At 42.9% G+C, this 19363-nt stretch overlaps 1 protein-coding gene across 1 annotated transcript in view; it reads right to left on the bottom strand.

The window, feature by feature from the left end:
- Positions 1 to 17939, bottom strand: part of PLAGL1 (PLAG1 like zinc finger 1) — a 43346-nt gene extending 25407 nt beyond the window's left edge. Inside the window, exons 1-2 of the mRNA XM_065732759.1 lie at positions 17743 to 17939; positions 719 to 761 (exon numbers count right to left, since the gene is read on the bottom strand). Of these exons, the coding sequence (XP_065588831.1) occupies positions 719 to 737 (19 nt within the window). The 5' untranslated portion in view covers positions 738 to 761; positions 17743 to 17939. The remainder of the gene's footprint in view (positions 1 to 718; positions 762 to 17742) is intronic.
- Positions 17940 to 19363: the final 1424 nt, after the last annotated feature.

Below are 19363 nucleotides of genomic sequence, written 5' to 3'. Positions count from 1 at the left end.
TATTAACTATTGCAGTTATTGACAGAAGTATATTTTTTCCTTGTTCTTTATTAACAGGGATTGGAGACTGACAAAATGGGCTCCCAAAATGGCAGCTGAGGCACTGGAAGGATTCCAGAATAAAGTATTTAAATCAGAGCAACTGACATAGAAAATATGCTTAATTCTGCAGAAAGCATAGGCTGCAGTGGCAGAAGCACAGGTAACAGGCTGACCCAAGAAGCAGCTTTTTTGCAGAAGTTATGACAGCAATGTATAAGAATATGCCACTTGCATATTTTTTGCTGGTGGAAAAGAAGAATGGATAACTGAGATGAGGAGTGAGATTTGGATGTGACTTGGATAATGACAAGTGACAAAAACGGACAAAGTGATTAAATACCCCAAGCATATCCCTTGGTAATATCTGGGATGGTATTTGTGCCAGAGAGGAAACATTTCAAATATAACTGTGATTTTTAAAGTCTCAATAAATCACTCTGTTCTTATGCGCGGGACAGATTTTTATAATTTTACTCATATTAAGTCATGCCTTACTCCAAGAATAATCCCACTGATTATAATGGCAATATTGTTCCACAGATGTCTCAGAAGAAATGCAAATGTAAAAGCAGACTTCATACTTAAGATAAAAGACACCAATCACGAACACATCTGGACATCTGATAAAAACATATGGTACAAAAAAATCACTTTGAGATGACAGAAATGTACTTACACAGCAGGTCTGTGGACATGTTTACAGATCAGGCAAAGGAAACCTACACAAAATAAATGAAAAAGAAGGATCAGTTTCCTCAAGTAGCATTGTTCCTGTTTAAAATTCATGCTAGTTACCATGCACATCTTTTTTCTGGTTCTCTAGGAAACAGGGAGAACATATCTAGGGAAATCTAAATAGGAAAGTTTTCAATTAGAAAAGAGTAATCCATCAATTATTAATTCCTTAATATATGAGTTCATTAAAGTAATGTATGTTAATTAAGTTGGAACAACTTGCTATATCTCACTGCTTCATTAATATTTATTATAAAAACAGAATTTTCAAGCACTGTGTATTTTACCCCACTGCATGCCATTTCATGTTTAAGCCTGCTGTTTCTGGGATTCATCTTTATCCTCACAGCAAAGTCAAAGGGAATATCAACTATACACAGGATAAGACATTTTGCCCTCTTGAAAGACTTCTGCAGACGTACAGTTTCCTGCTGAACTGTGTTCATCTTGCTCCCTTCCCATTCGTCTACTGTTTTTTTTCCTTGAAATTTTACTACAGAGAGTAAGAGCAGAGTCTGCCTTTTTCCTATCTGTCTCAGCAGTGTCTATCATTGTGGGACCTCAATGTGTGTCTGCTTGAAGCAAGATAAATAATAAGGCAAGCAATAAAAAGGGGGTACACAAGTAACAGTATATGATTTAGGTATACTAGCACTGGTGACAATGGTATTTTGTTGCTGACTGTAATGGCTCAAAGATACAATGACTGCTAGTCAGATACTTCCAAATTGATTGAAACTGGCTGGGAGAACTGAGAGAAGAGAAGCCTGGAAGAAGAGGAAAAATAGACTACAAAGAATGAGAACTAAGCAGGAAACAGACTCATGTGGAATACAGAAGAGGTAGGTAAGACAAAAAAAATGCAGAGCACAGTGAAGAAGAGAGGAGCAAGTGGTGCTCTAAGGAAAACATGCCAACAAAGAAGCTGTGACTTTGCCAGGTGTATCCATTAGCAGGATGAGGAAGCTCTATCTGCTGCATCTTAGGAACACATTGTAGGTAACATTTGCAAGCCTGGGAAGACAAAAGTCTGTTCTGATGATCACCTATAAGCATCTAAGTTGTCACCTGACCTTGAGGACATACCACTTGTCCCTGGATAGACAAGAAGCCACAATAAGCATTCCCCCATCATTGGCAATGATGTGTTTACAGATCATGGCTACTGAGAATAATTATGCTGATGACATCCTTGTTTGTATGTGATTATAGACCTGGTCCTAAGTTCATGACAAAGTTAGTGAGTCGGAGTTGCTATCTTACCATGCATCTCATCACAACATAATCAAACTCCCATGGATTTAAACTGTCAATTCTAGCATAAAAGGAAACATGTAAGAAAATACAGTTTTTAGATGTTCCACACCGAAATTGGAAGAGTTCTGACTTGAAATATACAGAGCTGCCTGGTCTCTGCTTCCCATGTACTTAGCCATGTCTTTCAAGCCTATGCTGCCTTCACCAGATAACAAATACATGCAACGCTCTTTGAAGGGGGCAGGGTGAAGATGATGAGTATACTGAGCCTTTATTCTCAAAAGTTCTAATTTTCAAAGTAAAACCAAGAAGACTCCTCCTACTTCTGGGATGCATATATACCCTAACATCGAGGAAATAATACTGACAGTTCATTAGAGACCTTCAGCAGGGAAGACACAAGGAAAGAAGCTCCAGTTGCTCACACTCAGGCATCCAGTGCCCTCTGAGAGGCCCTACGATATCTGAGGCACCCACATGAGGCTGGTAGACATAATGATGGATATACAGAAAAATGAGCCCCTCTTGGACAGGCAGGAGGGCAGGATTACCCAGGGCATCTCAGATAACACTAGAAGCTTATGTTTACGCAAATGAATCAAGTCCTGCTAGTAATGCCATTTCTCATTTTACAAGAAGCCAGGTAGAAAACTGGCAGTCAGGCTGCCAGTGCATCTTTTCTGTCTGAGATCAAGGGAACTGAGGACAAGACATGAAACAGAAGTGCCACCACATCAGCTTTTCTTCTGTAACTTCTATCTTTTGCCGTTAACAGCTGCCTCTGGTGAACACATAGTTTACTATGAACTGTCTACATGCAGCCTCACTCTAAGACAAAAGATGTGAGACAGAAGCAGTAAAAAGGCCTGGATGCTAAAGAGGCATGAAAAAGAGCTCTTTCCCAGAGGAAAACAGTCAAGCTGAGAAAAGCGTTTCTTAGCAGCAAGTTTCCTGATTTCCACTAACCAGAAAATACTTGAATTCTTCAAGTAACTTTGTAGCTGGTCTCCATTCTGGCTAGGGGTGGCACACTTGTCTATGGTATTAATTTCCACCAATGTAGGCCTTGCAGAGGGAACAGCAGACTTTAATGGCATCCATATGTGACTGTATTATCCCCATCTCTTTTGGCCAGGCTGACAGGGCTTCCTACTCCTGCAGTCTACCAGGATGGAATCAGTCTGCAATTCAAAGGATTGCTATCTACCTGCTGTCCCTTACAGTAACAGAGATGCTTACCAGGACAGGCAAGTCACTTTGTACTCTATTCCTAAGAGCCCTTATAGGATGAGCTCAAGGGTACAAGACTGCTAGAGAAGATTCAGTCCAGACAGCAATGGCACTGTGAAGAAGATAACCATAGATTACCAAGGTATGTTTCTCCATAAGCCCTCAAAGCTTGAGAAACTTTCTCCTTCCCCCCCCTCCCCAATACAATCCTCTAATGAAACATAAGTGGCAGCAACCTCTGAGTGCCCATGTCCAGCACCCATTGAGCATACAGTACAGACCAAAAGCAAACACCTCCTTGAGAGCATCCCAGTTGCAGCAACACAAACCACTTGCACAGCAGCAGAGTAGTGGGTACACCAATGCAAGGAACTGCTCCTCTTCCAGCAGTCAGTCATGTTATCTCTGACAGGGTGAAGATAAGTGCAACAAGGAGTATTTGCAGAGGCAAGGGAGTGTAACCAGAACTAAAAGCTCCTTCACGAGCTGTGCCAGATCCTTCCTGCACTTACCCTCAACACAGACTCACAGCCTCCCCTCCTAGCTGCAGAAAACCACCACCTGTCATGCTTCAAGGTCAGCCCTTTGGTGTATGAGGGCACCTCCTGCACAATGTATTGCCCCTCGATCAAAGGGACTGCAACACACATAGAATGTACAAGTCACAACAGCCTCTTCTACTGTGCCAGCTAGGCACAATGCCTGGTGGTTTCTGGCCACATTGGCCACTTGTCAACCTAAACTTACATGGTTGGCCTCTGGCCATGCTGGCCACAGTTTAACATTCCTGTTGGCCAATCATCTGTGGTTTTACTACTTGTAAACCACATCAGCATTTACACAGTGTTGCACGTATATCAGCCAAACTTGCCATGCTGCTCATGAAGCCAAAAGTTGTTTGTGGTTGCTTTTAAGTACTGTCATGTTTTGGCAGTGGATGGGCAGAGAAGGAGAAGGAACAGAGTGGAGAATGTTTCCTGTATAAGGAAAACTGCAGCCCTTGCAATTAATTTGAGCCAAAGTCTTCTGAGGTCCATGTGTTCTTTCATTGTCAGGAAATTGGCTTATGCACCTAGCCTAAGTAGGACTTGAAGGTATGACAGTTAACAGCAAAGCATAGGTTACAGGCACACTGGATGAAGAGGAGTTCAATGCCTTGTGATCCCAAGCAGGGTTTATGCACTGATAAAAGAAGCAAGGATGGGTTCCGCACTACCTATAGAGGAGAAGAATACATTGCAGAGTACAACTGCATATGAGCCAGGTAGGAGAAGTTGCAACAGAAACAGCTGATATATTAACGTACACTGTGAGTGATACCCTTGAATTTGCATCATGATCTTGCATCATTTGCTGATGACAAGAGAACATGCTGTCTGCAAGAGATAACCATGTCATGCACGAAGATGTGGATAGTAACTTTTGAACTATGATCAGAAGTAATGATTTATATCCTATCGCTCAAAAATGCACCTCAGCATCATGCTGCATGCCAGAGGGATGCAACAGTTCATCAGTTACTGCAAGGCTCTTCTCCTGATGCTGTGAAGCCACCTCTCCACTTCCTCATGCAGATGAAAAAGGGATGCTGCTGTTCTGCAGATACTCCAAAGAACGCGCAGTACAACCTGTTACAGATCCACAATAGCCTCAAGTAAAGACAGATGGCTTATTCTTATCTAAGTATCTTTTACCCCACTATAACTGAGTAAAGGTAAAATGCAAGTAAAAGCATTTTTTTAAGACATCTAAGCTAAGTAACACCACTGCAGACATCTCTAAAATACACAAGCACAGACATGACAGGAAAACCACACTTAACCTACTTACATCAAGATTAAATCGGGAAGGACTCTTTCTTTCCCCCCAATAGAAACTGGTCACCCAGGCTTAGCTTTCAGCATACCTCATGTCTCAGGTTGTATTCATTAGAAGAAAATACCTAATTCATCTACTATACTGCATTAGATTCACATTAGGGCTTCTTACTTGCTCTCTCTTGGCTATGGCTAGCTCTCATGCTGGGCATTTCTGCTGACATCTCTTCTGTTGAATTCACCAACAGGAAGGAAAATCTCAACAAATACAGAAATGAACTAACTACTAGGAGTATTAACAGGGGAGAAAGTAATACACAGGGCCAAAGTTAGCATTAGTCCCACATGTGTATCCAAAATCAGAATTTGGCTTGTGATAATTACAACTCAAACAGATGTCACAGTAAAATGTTGTTCATTTCCCATCTACTACATAGAGAATCCTTTACTGCAGAAAACATAAAACATCAAATAATAAATCACTTTATACTAATCAAATAAAACAGCATACACTTGTATATTTACTTTACTAAAATATGGTTTCTTTGCTTTCAAATAATGGAATTATTTTATAATTGTAAAACAGTATAATTCTTTTACCATTATAATATTACAATAATTTTATTTGTTCTATAGCACACTGACCCTCCCCTGATTAAGCACTTAAGTGACACTCAAACACTTGCATCCCAGTTCTAGAAATCTGGCTTCATATGGAAGTCTTATTTGTGAATGTAAAAAATAATGAAAATCAGGAGCCCTATATGGAACATCTGTCTTTTACAAAGTGACTAAGCAGAGGTAAAAGAATGGTGAGCAAAATCTTAAGAAGACTGGACAAAGAATAACGCACTCAAGATATGGTTTCTTTAATGAAAAGCCAAGAGCTCTATCAATGTCTGGTGACTTCATGAAATCAGACATGCTACTGACTTTGATAAGTTTCTGATCAGTTAGCTTTTATTTGCAAAAGTTACACTGAGTGTTAAATTTCAACAGAATACATAAAAAGGTCCTCCCTTTCCACTCCTTGCACCAACCAATTGATATTCCAACCTGGATATGATGACACTGAGATGTAGCAACATCAAATATGGTCCACATATGAGTCTACCCTACTCCAGTCCATTTTCTGTTAAAAAAAATAATAAATATGTGTCAGAATTTTCATTAAAAGTAAGTCCACTTTATATCCTGTGACTTGAAATCAGAAACACAAGGAGAAAAAAATACCAATCCTTGTTGCTTAGAAAGATTTTTCTGCTCTGAAATATGGCACCGTCTCTCACCATTTGCCTAACCTTCTATCGCTTGATACTGGTCTACTTTGGACAGCAAAAGATAATGAAGCAAGTAAGGGTATTTGCTTAGTATTTTTAAACAAAGATAACAACAAAAGATACCATTTGGTATAATGCTTTGGCATCTTCTGCTAGTCTTCCACAGCGAGGGCTTCTCTGTCATTTGGCTTTGCAAAGTCCTCAGCTTTTTGACCATGATCCAGAAAAGTATTTCTGCATTTCCCGCCACTGACTTACAGGGAACTGTTTGTACATGGGAAGATAAATCTACACTTCTGCTTCTCTATTTTGCTGGGTCAAGATCAAGGCACCAATTATCTTTCTGGATGCTTGTTTTGTTCTGAGAATCAGTTTTAAAAAGCTAAAAAAGTCTTTAAAGTGAGAGTTTTAAAAAGCCTCAAGACCCAGGAACATTCCTTAAATGATTTGCATTCCACAGCAGAGGGCAGAAACATTTCCATTTCAATGAGCCTGTGGAGAGGATTCTGGTCTACTAGCTGAAACTCAGGACTGAGCTGGCACAAAACAAACACAAAACCCACTTGTATGAAGTCATGTGAAAAAGCACTTTTCCTGTGAGACATTCATTCTCAACACATCGACTAAACTATTCTCATAATTTTCAACTCGAATTCCAATCTTCCCTTTAGGAATAGGCACTCACTTTTGGGCAGGGCAGCTACTGAAGATGGGCAGATTGATAGGGAGATTCCCTTGTCTGCTTTCTCTCTGGGGAGCCCACCTCAAACAGTCAATTCCCGGAGATTAAAAAAGGTTTTATGAAAGCCTTGGCTTTAACACCATCTCCTTTAACAAGCTCACTACAAATATATCAGAAGCTGCCACCTTCCCAAAAATGATGAAGGAAACCTACCAGCAGCCCAACAAATCACTGGGCGTGCATGTTCCCACCTCAATAACATCTGTGAACAGGTATGGCAGTATGTATTTAGTAAACTTCAGGAAATCATAAAAATAGATTTGTCATCTGGAGGCCAACACCTTACGCATCTTGCCTAGATTGCAGTGATTTAAAAACTCCCAGTTTCAGACACTCACAAACTTTGCACGTATCTACATCATTCAGATGTGCCCTCTGTTTCAGCATAGCATTGCTGCCAAATCATGTAAATACTAATATTCAATTTATTTGGTCAAATATCACTCTCAGAGTCTTGCTCTCACTTTTAAATAGCTTTAAATTTCAATGCTGAGAAAGCATCATTTCATCCAGACTACCAAAACTTTTCATTTGAAAAAGGAATTCAGGTAGAGAATATTGTTTGTTTGTTCTTTTTAATTGGTAAAGGCGCATTAAGAGGTTCTACTTTCATAGTATGTTTGGAATGCCCAAGGTGTACAACTATAAAGAAATCCAAATCTGAATATATAACTGACTAACAAAAGTTGTATGTTCTCAAGTATTATTTACCTTTTTCCTTCCTTTTTCCTTTGACTATGAAACCACATGACAATTACAAAAATCAGCAAGCTGTCACTCATGGATCACTGCTGAATAAATGCTGATAAATTCAATAACATGAATCACCATTCATTGCTCAGGTACAGTAAAGAGAAAAAGCTGGTGCCCAAATGTCAGCTAAACATGAGTTGATGCTCTCGTTTTCCCAGACTGACAGCGTGTGGCACAGTTATAATTAGATTTCTTCTTTCAGAGGCCTGAATTGGAAGCCTTCTCAGTAACTGTACGGTACACAAAACCCCTTGGGGTCCTGCACCACTTCTTGCACTAGTAGTCCAAAAAAATTAAAAAAAATAAAATAAAAATGTGGCATTAAATGCATAGTACTCATGCTTGTTTAAAATTTTAGCCTTGTGGCTTTAACCTGCACAGTAATATAGTCCTCATATTTTCTCTGGCAAAACTAAAACTTAAATAAATGAAAGACAACTGACTCTGTTCTAAGCAAGCTTATTTTTTCAGTGATGGAGAATGCAAGAGGAACTAGGAAATCAGAATAATGAGGCCAATGCTGAATGGCCCTGTAGAGGCTGGCACAGGACAATTTCACATCCACTATCTCCAAAGAACAAAGAAAACACTTAAAAATAAGTGACCATCAACTCCCATACCATTACTAAATTAGCTACATGAGATTTGTTGCAGCATGGATAAATATTAAGTACAGGAACACGCTATTTCTTCTGTTAAAAGTTACCCTGATATAAAAAAAGCTTGTAACAATAATCTAGAAAAAATCCTGCGATCTCTAACCTTTCATTAAAAGTTCACCAACGGGTCACTTGCTGTTATTTCTTCAATCAGTTACATGACCTCTTCAACTCCAACTTTGACATCTGAAACATTTATTCAGTATGGTTCAGTGAGTTAACAAAAATCCAAATCCACTTGACATCTGCACCTCAAGTTATCAAAAGATCGTTTCAGTGATTTATAAAATCTGTATGAACATATCCTGCAAGATGTTCATGCAGGATATCAGGTCTGCGGGAGGAAGAACTTTGGGTTATCTGAAAGTGCCCACTACTCAATGCTTAGATAGCTTTGAAATGTACTTTACTCGTTGCATCGTGACATTGCAGTCTCCAACTGAACTACAGCATTTAAAAAAAACAAAACACAGGGAGAATCATTATGATTCAAGTGTCATTGCTCTGCTGAGACAAACTAAACAGTTTGAAAACAACTACTGTGATTTCAGATTCTGAAACCCAAACATGTGACTAGAAGTACAACAGCAACCCTAGCACCTAAACAGATTCACTTCTTTTGCTAACATCTTGGAATTCAGAAAAACCCATTGCCAAATTACAATTTTAAAAATCAAATTAGATTAGTGGAATAATCAGTGCAAATGACTTAACTATAAAGACGATTCAGAAACTTACACAACCCAAAAAGTTACTGAATATGACGACAAAAAAGTTTTTAAGTAATACGTCCTGCTTATATTTTTGCAGATTAAAAATGCATTCTGCACTGTCCTCAAATATTTTGTGACCTGTTGTACTTATGAGCATCAAATATTTGAAATAATTTCATTTCTGTACTCCATTTTATTTTTAAAGAGTTGATAGTCATTTTTGTAACATTCTATTCTAAAATTCCTTAATTTTTTAATTTAACAGAATGGATTTTAAATGGTAATAGATTATGTTATGTAAATATTTGTCTGTATGGGTGCTAAGGCTTGCTAAGATCACAGTGTTCTGTGATTTAGACTTCAGTGTTGACAAATCACAGCAGCTCTAAGCTCAACTTACAGAAGAAAAACAAGTTAAGTCTTTCCCTTTACTGTAGAATAAGATAGAAAGTGGAAATCAATTTATTTTCTTGTTTATCCTACTTCCCTGTCGGTATCTCTGGTTTGGTCTGGATAGCCTCTCTTCATTTTCCACAATAAACACATTAAAACTAGGGTACATTTTTATTGATCAAAAAGCTCCACAGATTGTAGCAGACTTAGCAGAAAAATGTGTAGAGCAAGCTCATGCGTTGGAAGGGGAGATGATTCTATCTATCTTGCTAGGGATATTTCAGAGTGAAGAACAGCGTGTAAATGTGCACAGGTCAAGTAAAGATGATTTCCAAGCGCGAAAATTATTCTTGTCACTGGCAGCTGTTCTGCGTGAAGTAATAAGGTCCAGAAGCCTGGCTGAGCACAAACAGTGATAAGAATATCATTAAGATCCATCTGCAACCTCCAAAATACTGAAAATTCTTCTGCAATCTTTTGTTCTAAACAAAAATTGAAGTCCAAAGTGAAGACTTTCCAAAACAGGAGTGCCACTATAGTGGCAGAAAGCATTTCACCACCGTCCCACTCCCAACTGAGCTGACATGGGAGAAAGTAGAGAACACTCTATAGCGCTACAGAACATCAAGATCTATAAATTTTATAGTAAAGGCATGCTAGCTTTGCCTGTTTATTTACTTTTGTTGTGAAGAGTGACAGGTTTGTAAAAACACATGAGTCATGAACCAAACAGAATATTTCCAGTAAAACTTATTTTGCTGCTGAAACCAAAACATTTTGCAGAAATGTATCGGTTTCACTGGCTGTGTGGATCAGCACAGCAGGCTGTGTCATGTATTTGCCAAAGTTCATTGTCCTTCACTTCGGAGACAACAACCCCCAGCGACTGGAAATCTTCACCTGACACTGTTTTTCGCGGCTCCATCAGCAGCCGCCCCAAGGGCTGCGGGAGAACAGCGATCTCTTGTCAGCTCTTGGCACCATCAGAATAAGAAGGCCAGTCCTGACTGCCAGGTCTGCGAGAAGCAAGTGATGCATTCACTCTGGATACATCGTGTACTAGCTGTAAAATTTCTCCTCCATGGAAAGAGTTCTAAAGGAATGATGAGGAGGAGTGGTTTTATTCGCGTGCACTTGGATTCATGCTGGCCTGTAGCCCTGGGCTTTTCCCGGATGAGCAGTGGGCATACAAAGAGGCAGTGTCTCAATGGGCAATCACCCGCTGCTGCTTCACTGTGAGAGGTATTAAGTCACCTGTTTAATTAGTATGGGTGATTGCTGATATTTCTAAGGGCAGCTGAAGCAGAAAAAGAGTTCTCAGCTCCTTGACTTAACTGCTTAGAAATGTTAGTAGTCTCGGAAGGAATTCAGTGCATTCTGATCACTCAACAACACAGGTGAGCCACGACTCCCACAAAGACAGCATCCTGCACTGCCTATGCAAAGTTTGTAACATTGAAAAGGTCTCCAGAGACCACTTGGCACAGAAAGCCGAGCTGATAGCTAAAACTTTCTGAGAACTAAGTGCTATTTGAACTTCTTACACTAAAAAAAAACAAATCTGTTCCTCCATCTAAGAGTTTCTCTTTTGTTTCCTCAGTCTAATTTCAGTTGTTTTTTGAAACTCCTTTACCTAATACTTTCCAGTATGTCACTCTCTTTCCTTTTCCTATTGTATGTTTCCAAACCTTTGTTCAGCAGCACTGCTCTCCACCTGCACAAAGCCTCTGCACAACAAACGTGCAGAGATGGCTCTGGAGGTGACTACACCTGACACTGAAAACACAGTCAGCTCTTTGAAAGACAAACTATAGGCCAACTTTGCTGTGTTTTTAATGTGTGTTGCACTGGTCGTTCAGTTTGTATTATTCCAGGACAATATAATGCTTAGATACTTCTTGCCTTCCTTGGGTGTCAATCTGTCAAGGCACTGGCAAAACACAATTTCAGTGCTTTATAAATTGCTTGCTTATTGCTAAGCTTTACAGCACATTTTAATCTTTAAAAAAGCTCTACTCATTCTACAGTGATTTATTTCTGTAGGATAGGACTGGACAGGACAAACAAATGCTGTACATCACATACAGCTGCAGTGGTTGAAATAACATTCTGGCCAAACTAAGCCAACACAGTTGCAGTGACAGTTAATGAAACAAAAACATACACGGGACTTAACAATACTGCAGTTCTCTCTGAAACATGTTCACCATGCACTTGTATAGGACATCCTTGCTCATTCCTCAACAGTCCCTCAGCACCACTCATAGCAACAGGAACCAGGAAACAAGAGACTGAGCGGAGGAGCAAAGAATACTATTCCACCATGCACTCCATTTGCTTGCTACTGTATATGGTATGCCACATCAGACACCACTACTCTTGCTCCTAAGTGCTATTCTCTTACACACACTGAAGAAAAACAAAGCATTTCTACGTTGACTTGGTTATCTGTACAGTGTAACAACAGCTGGAGGAGATGTTGTGTACTGCATTTGCACTAGGTATTGGGTACACTGCTCAGAGGCATCATGGGCATCCCTATACCCTCTGTGTGCCTACACACAGGCCTCTAGCCTGCCTGTACTGTGTTTGTGACTTGTAAACCCAAACCATGTGGCTGCCCATGCTGGTGACAACACCCTCTGCACTCTACTAGCTGCTACCCTTCATTTGCTGCAAACAAGTCTCCCCCACAGATCTTCAGACGGTTGTTTGAGAGCACTGTGGGATGTGACAGTGCCTCCCAGCAGGAAGAAGCCAGACCTGTTATTAATCTGTGAACGAACCTGGCTATTCAGACTCATTAGTGCTCCCAAATCAACAGCACATAGCCTTCCCCAATACAGCTGGCATCACTAAAGAGACAGTGCACGGTGCCAGCTGTGCAATGAACAGTGTGAGCCACATTGCACCAATGCTTGTGACAGGATGGGTCAGGGGGGTCAGCCACAACACCTCTCAGCACACAGATTTGACATTCAGCACTAAAACAGCTCTATGTGCTGTCTTGAGAGACACCAGCACACAACTTTTCCCAGAAGGAGCCCCACTGCCCCACTTAAGGGGAAAACACAGTGCCAACCTAGACAAGACTGAGGTACTGTAAGAGATGGACACTCCTCTATCACATCTCAGTACACACAAGGGACAACTTTGCTGTTTCTCAGGATATACACATCTAATAAGCAGTGAAGAAACATCTTCCTATGATAGATCCAGTCCCAGTTTCCTCAAAGAATGGAAGAAGAAAATGACTGTGATAGGAGGACTACGTCCCAGCAGTTGGGCTGAGCCAAATGTCAGCACTTGCCCTCTGACCCTGTGGTTTAGGCAGAGCTGGGCAGCATTCTCCAGAACTTAATTACTGGAGAATCAGGACCAGGTGCTTGTCCTAGCAGCAGACCATGGTGGTAATCCTGAGACATCCCTATAATACCCTCATTCAGACTCCAGTAGCAGCCCTTAAGTTAAGACAAACAAGATAAAACGTACACAGATTCTCCTCTTCACAACTAATCTTTCATGCTCTTCATTGACACAGAAAAGAACTAGAATTTTCATTTATATATATTATCACCTCAAAGATCCAGATCCTTTTCTTATACATGAAATTGAGGTTCTCCAGAGGAAATAGTGGCAAAAACAAAAAAGTCAGACATGAGTTACCAGCCTAGCATAACTGAAGTTATTTCAAACTCTTTTACAAACCACAGCAAGGACTGGAAACATATTTCATTCCCACCAGAGTTTTTAATAGGCTTAAGCAAGAGAATGCAGTGCCAGTGTGTCCAGGGATGCTCTTTGAGGGGGAGAAAGCACTGCAAGGTAATCAAGTACTCTTTCAAACTCATCAGAACTATAAATCAATGTATTTTAATACATTCTGTATGGTATCATGGTTTCAGCTTGGAATTACAAGCAGTTAATACTGTTTAGGAAGTATACATTTTCTCATCTCATATTGTTTGTGAAACAGCTTCTCCTAAGTAGTGTTCCAGGCATAGGAACGAGAAAAATAAAAGCAGATCTACTCTGTCCTCCAAGACAGAATTTGTTTACCAAGGCATTCTTGATCTTGATTTAGCACTGAAGTTCTTGCTATTTTATAGGGAGGGATCAACCTGCACAGGTCAGGCAGAAAAATCAAGAGGAGAGAGCAAATAGCAGAAGCACACGTGGAAAGAATCATCCCTTTTAGATTTTCCTGTTAGAGATATCTGCAAACCGAAACAACAAATTCCAAATAGCCCATATTTAATAAGGATGCACTTAAAACAGATAAAAGTTGGTACAAAAGACAACAAATGCAAAATATCTGATTATCCTCGGGATGTGCAGAGTTAAATGTTATGGTCAACTTCCAGGGTTTTCCCAAGTAGAATTAATTCAAGGAGACTGACCTTCTTTCTGTCCTAATGCTTGTTATTTCCTGCTGGATACTATAAAATCACAGTATCCTTGGCATCATGCTAAACACAAACACACACACACACACAGAAAGAAACGAGTTTCTTCTGGGTTTAGTGACAATCAAACAGTGTGGCCAGTTGTACAGTGGCATGTGCTTAAGTAGAAGTATGTGACCACTGTTCCCCTAGCATTTGGAGCTGTCTCGTTTGATTCACTCTTATCTTAGAAAGCAGGAACATCTTAAAATAAAACCTCAGCAGAGCCAGGAGGGAACATGCTGGCAATGCATGCTTCAAATACGCTCCAGTTCTGCAAACATCTTGTGAGCAAGATTACCCTTAATGAAAAGGATCGTTTATGCCCACAAAGTCAGGTGTAACGTCAAGTGCTTGAACAAATGAAACATAAAAAACAACATCAGCACAGTCTGCCCCAAGTGCAGAGTGTGCATTCACTTATGGGTGGGGTGAGGGCTGATGGTTTCAGGTTCTAATCATCAGCCACAAAGTGCTTGAGGGAAAGACCAGGGGGGGATAGAGACCCAGGTCCTGTCCCCTGCAACACGCTGCAAAATAATAATGTCACTGCAGCTGGGAGAATTACCTTATACTGCTCCCTCCCACACTGCCCTGGTAGGGCAGACAGGGGAAGAAGAAATGGGTGCTGGCTGATCTTCACAATGAGGGGATTTCTCTACGGGGCAGATACCAAATGGGAAGGAAAGAGAAGTTAACATCTTTAGTTAAGGAGCATAAATCTGTGACCCGCTGGCATATGTGTCTGCAAAATGAACACTAAACAAGCGACCACATTAAAAAACAAGAAGTGTACCTAGAAGCAACACACTCAAAGCACTTTAACTCATTTTATTTTAGAAGCAGAGCAATTTAATATATCTTGAAGAAGCCCACCTAAGGCTTCAGCCTGGAGGTGTAAGCACTTGATTCCAACAGCCCTTTTTGCCTTAAGAGGTAATTCTTGTTGCACTTATATGCTTTCCTGCACACAGCCCCCAGGCCTCCCACTGCCAGTCTCAATATGATGTGTAGCTACACAGAAACTGGCCGTTCTCACATAATTTCTAGCTTTCATTCCCATTCAACTCATCTTCTACTTCTTACACAAATAATCCCATTTTATCAATGTGCAGTATTTGCCATAACTTCTGAATGACGAGCTTCTGTTCAGACGTTAGAGATGTTTCCTGAGACCATGTGAAAATGAGAACACTGTGGCAATCAATCTCTTACGCAGTCATACTACTCCAGTATCTGCACTAGTTACCATTAGGTTTGCAAATGAGATTTTGACTGCTTTGACTTACAGTGCAGGACAATTAAGTGCACAATAATGGTGGAAAATATACCTAATGCATAGCTGCACCTCAGCAGCAAGTACATGCAATATCAAACGATAATTACACCATTTGTCGCTGATCCTGTCACTGTATCCATACTCCTGTCCCATACACAGCTACTGGCCTGGCACAGCCCATTGTATATTCACAGCACCGTGCAGACAAGCAAGGCGGAGCAGCGCCCAGCTCCTCCAGGCCACAAACCATAGAATTACAGAATCACAGAATCAGGTTGGGAAGGACCTCTAAGATCATCGAGTCCAACTGCCAACCCATCCCCACCATGCCCACTGATCACGTCCCTCAGTGCCGCATCCACACAGTTCTTGAGCACCTCCAGGGATGGTAACTCCACCACCACCCTGGGCAGCCTGTGCCGCTGCCTCAGCACTCTCTCTGAGAAGAAATTTTTCCTAATAATCAATTTGAACCTCCTCTGGTACAACGTGAGGCCATTCCCTCTCTCATCCTATTAAAGTTACCAATGAAAAAAGGCTGACTCCAAACTTGCTACCATCTCCTTTCTGATAGTTGTAGAGAACAAAAAGGTCTCCTCTGAACCTCCCCTTCTCCAGACTAAACAACCCCAGATCCTTCAGCCATTCTCCATAATACTAGCTCTCACTGGCTTTGTTGCCTTTCTCTGGACACGTTCCAAGGCCTCAATGTCTTTCTTGTAATGAGGGGTCCAAAACTGAACACAGTGCTCATGGATGAGTTCTCATCTGTGCCAAGTACTTAGGGACGATCACCTTCCTGCTCCAGCCGATTACACTATTTCTGATAAAAGCCAGGATGGTTTTGGCTTTCTTGGACATCTGGCACAGTTTGCTTGCATTCAGCTAACACCACACATGTTTTTCCTCCACCCCAGTGTTGCAGCCTGCAGCCTGCCCCCAGGTCAGTGGCAGGTCACACAGAGATCAAATGAAGATCAGACAGGTGAGGAAGAAGGCGGGACCTCTTCTTTGAAGCCCTACTGCAAAAGGTTTTGCAGTGCTGTGCTATGCTACCAGTTCCGAAACAGCACCACCGCTCCCAGAGCCCTCAAGCACAAACATGCAGGAGCAGCTGCCAAGTCACCAGGGCACCACTTGACACTTGGTGCCACCACACATGACTGGGCATCTGGGACCTGGAACATGTGTTCTGCCAGCCGCTGGTAGAACTGAGCACCAGGCTGCACGTGCTGGTGGCAATCCTACGGCCTTAGAACTGACGGCTCTGTGGGCCATGCAAGTCTGGTGCCTCTTCCTTCCTTGTTCTGTCAGAGCAGGATTTGCTCTTCTGGCAGTGACACCACACACATCCTTTCCTGACACTTCCTGGATGGAGGATGCACGTGCTAATTGTATTTCCTACTGAAGACATTTATCACCAAGGTGATAAACATATATGTATATATATAGTGTACACACATGATATATATAAGATGCATCCAAAACCTATCTTGTATTTTGTCCTACAAAGTCCTTTATGAGTTTTGGAATATCAGCTGAGGACGGAATATTCTATATGAACTTCCATTTTAAAGGCAGATACTACACTGTACCCTTCATCAAATAATTTAAGTATCTTCTCCAATCACTTTTTGCGAGGAGCTCCATGCTTGTGCCCATGTCACACAAGGAAAGCAACAGCCCTTGGGAAGAGTTTGGCAGTTTGGAACGCACTCTTCCAGAAACACTAGTTGTCAATTCCGTTGTGAGACACATACTTTCGAAAGAAAAAAAAAGAAGAAAAAAAAGAAAACAAAACTGAAAGTTAAAATTTAATTTAGTCGTACCGGTAAATGCCTCCTCCCCCAGACATAAAAAAGGAAGCACATCCGCCCAGGAGCCAGCGCCTGACCGCAGCACGCTGCTGTCCCGCTGGAGATGGGTGAGAAACCGACGGGAACGGCGCTGCGGTGCGGCTGCCGGCAGGAGCTAGGGCTGAGAGCGGGGCGTCGGGCACAGATGCGAGCCCGCAGCCGCTCCCCCGACGGAAACCAGCTCCCCGAGCAGTTCCGCGCTGAGCCGCGGTCCCACGGCCGCCGCGCGGCACAACACCGACGGCAGAGGGATGCGGCCCCGCGCACAGCTCTCACGGCTTTTTTTGTTCCCGAAGTCAGAGCGGGTTGGACCGGGCCCAAGCGCCCATCCCGAGCACTGCGCGCGGCGGACGGACAAGCGGCACGAGCAGGCGGGAGGGGGGAAAACACTCTCCCTCCGACGGCGGACACATCGCTGCATCTCCCTTCTCGCGGGCCGTCCGCCCGGCCCGGCAGGTGCCCCCACGCCCTGCACGGCCCCACGCCTCCACCGGGCAACGCGGTCCCCTCTCCCGCCCCTCCGAGGCCCGGCCCCGCTCACCTCATGGCGCGGCTCGGCGGGCGCTGACGCTGCCCCAGCGCCGGGCCGGGGAGCGTAGCGGCGGCGGCAGAAGCTCCCGTCCCCGCGGCGGTGCCCGGCCCCGGGGAGACGCCTGGCCGCGGGGCGGGGGAGGCCGGGCCGCGCAGGGCCGGGGGCGGGCGGGACGCCGCACCTCCCTCCTTCCCCTCTCCGCCTCCTGCGGCCCCGCCGGCTGCTGCGGCCGCCCCAGGGAACGGGCACGGGGTGGTCGGGGGCGGTGCGGCTCTGGGCTGGGGGTGTTACTTGTACTGCTGTGCGCAGAAACGTTGCAGCTCGCAGCTTTGAACCCTGGCAACCTGTTGTGATCGTAATGAGTTGTCGGTACTTCGCAGGAGCCTCAGAAGCGTCCTCGCTTTCATTAGTTGTAGTTTTTGGCTTTTAAGGAAGGCACTTCAAGGCATTAACGTTTCCTGTTTCGTACCGTTATCTTGGGTCTCTGCTACTGACCAGCAACTTGGGAAACAGAGGTACTGAGCACAGTACTCAGTGAGAAGAGAGCAGGTGCGTGGGCACGCTCAAGGAGCACTTGCCCTGATGCAACTAGCAGTCCTGGCTTCTGGTACTGTCACTGGGCATCCTTCTTGGGGCAGTGCTTCCCCTGCTGCTCCAGAATCACCGTTCTGCACCTGGAAACCACAATTAGACCTACCTGAGCCTTCTCCAGGCTGAACACCTCCAACTCCCTTCAGCCTTACTTCATATGCTAAGTTCTCCAAACTTGATTGTCTCTGCAGCATGGTACTGGCCTCAGGTTGTGTCAGGAGAGGTTCAGGTTGGGCAGTAAGAGAAATTTCTTCTCAGAAGGAGAGGTACGCATTGACACAGACTGTCCAGAGAGGTGGTGGAGTCAACATCCCTGGAGGTAAGTGTTCAAGAAAAGTGTAGATGTAGCACTGAGCAACATGGTTTTGTGGCTATGGTAGTGATGGGTCAACAGTTGAACTAGATGACTCTTAAGTTCTTTTCCAACCATAATGATTCTATGGTCCTACAATTCTAACAAGTAGCAAATAGAAGGGAATTGCGATATCCCTCGATCTCTTGCTTATGCTTTTGCTGGTGCAGCCTGGCACATGGCCTGCCTTCCTTATGCCTGCATTCAGCTTGTGAGCTACCAGCACCTTCAGACCATTTCAGGTGGTCCAGGCCGCCAGAGCCCAGCCTGACCTAACGCCCTGCTTCTGCAGAAGACTGGACCAGGGTCTATCTCCAGAGATCCCTTCCACTCTTCACCTTTGACTCAGTTTATTTCAGTTCAGGGAATAGTATTGCTGCCCTGGCCAGGAGAAAACAAACAGGAATGGTTTCAGTACTTCCCTGCAACAGATATTGTCACACAAGCATAAAGGTGTCTTCTGTAGGAAGGCAGGACAGGGACCATGGCTTTATGAACACCACACAGCCACTGCCCTACACTGCTGTTTACTGCTGCTGTTAAAGTAGTACAGTTTCAACAGGCTCCCAAGGCTGCAGCCATTAAAGATGGATAAGGCAAGGTTTGTGCTTAGCATGTGCATATAAGCAAGTGAACAAACACTTTCACAGCTTTTTGGTTTGTTTTTTTTTTTTAATGTTCTCTCCC

The sequence above is a fragment of the Cyrtonyx montezumae genome, unplaced genomic scaffold (genome assembly GCF_038088225.1).
Source record: "Cyrtonyx montezumae isolate F1298 unplaced genomic scaffold, pur_monq_1.0 scaffold_0, whole genome shotgun sequence".
Lineage (NCBI taxonomy): Eukaryota > Metazoa > Chordata > Aves > Galliformes > Odontophoridae > Cyrtonyx > Cyrtonyx montezumae.
This window is presented reverse-complemented; position numbering and strand designations above follow the sequence as displayed.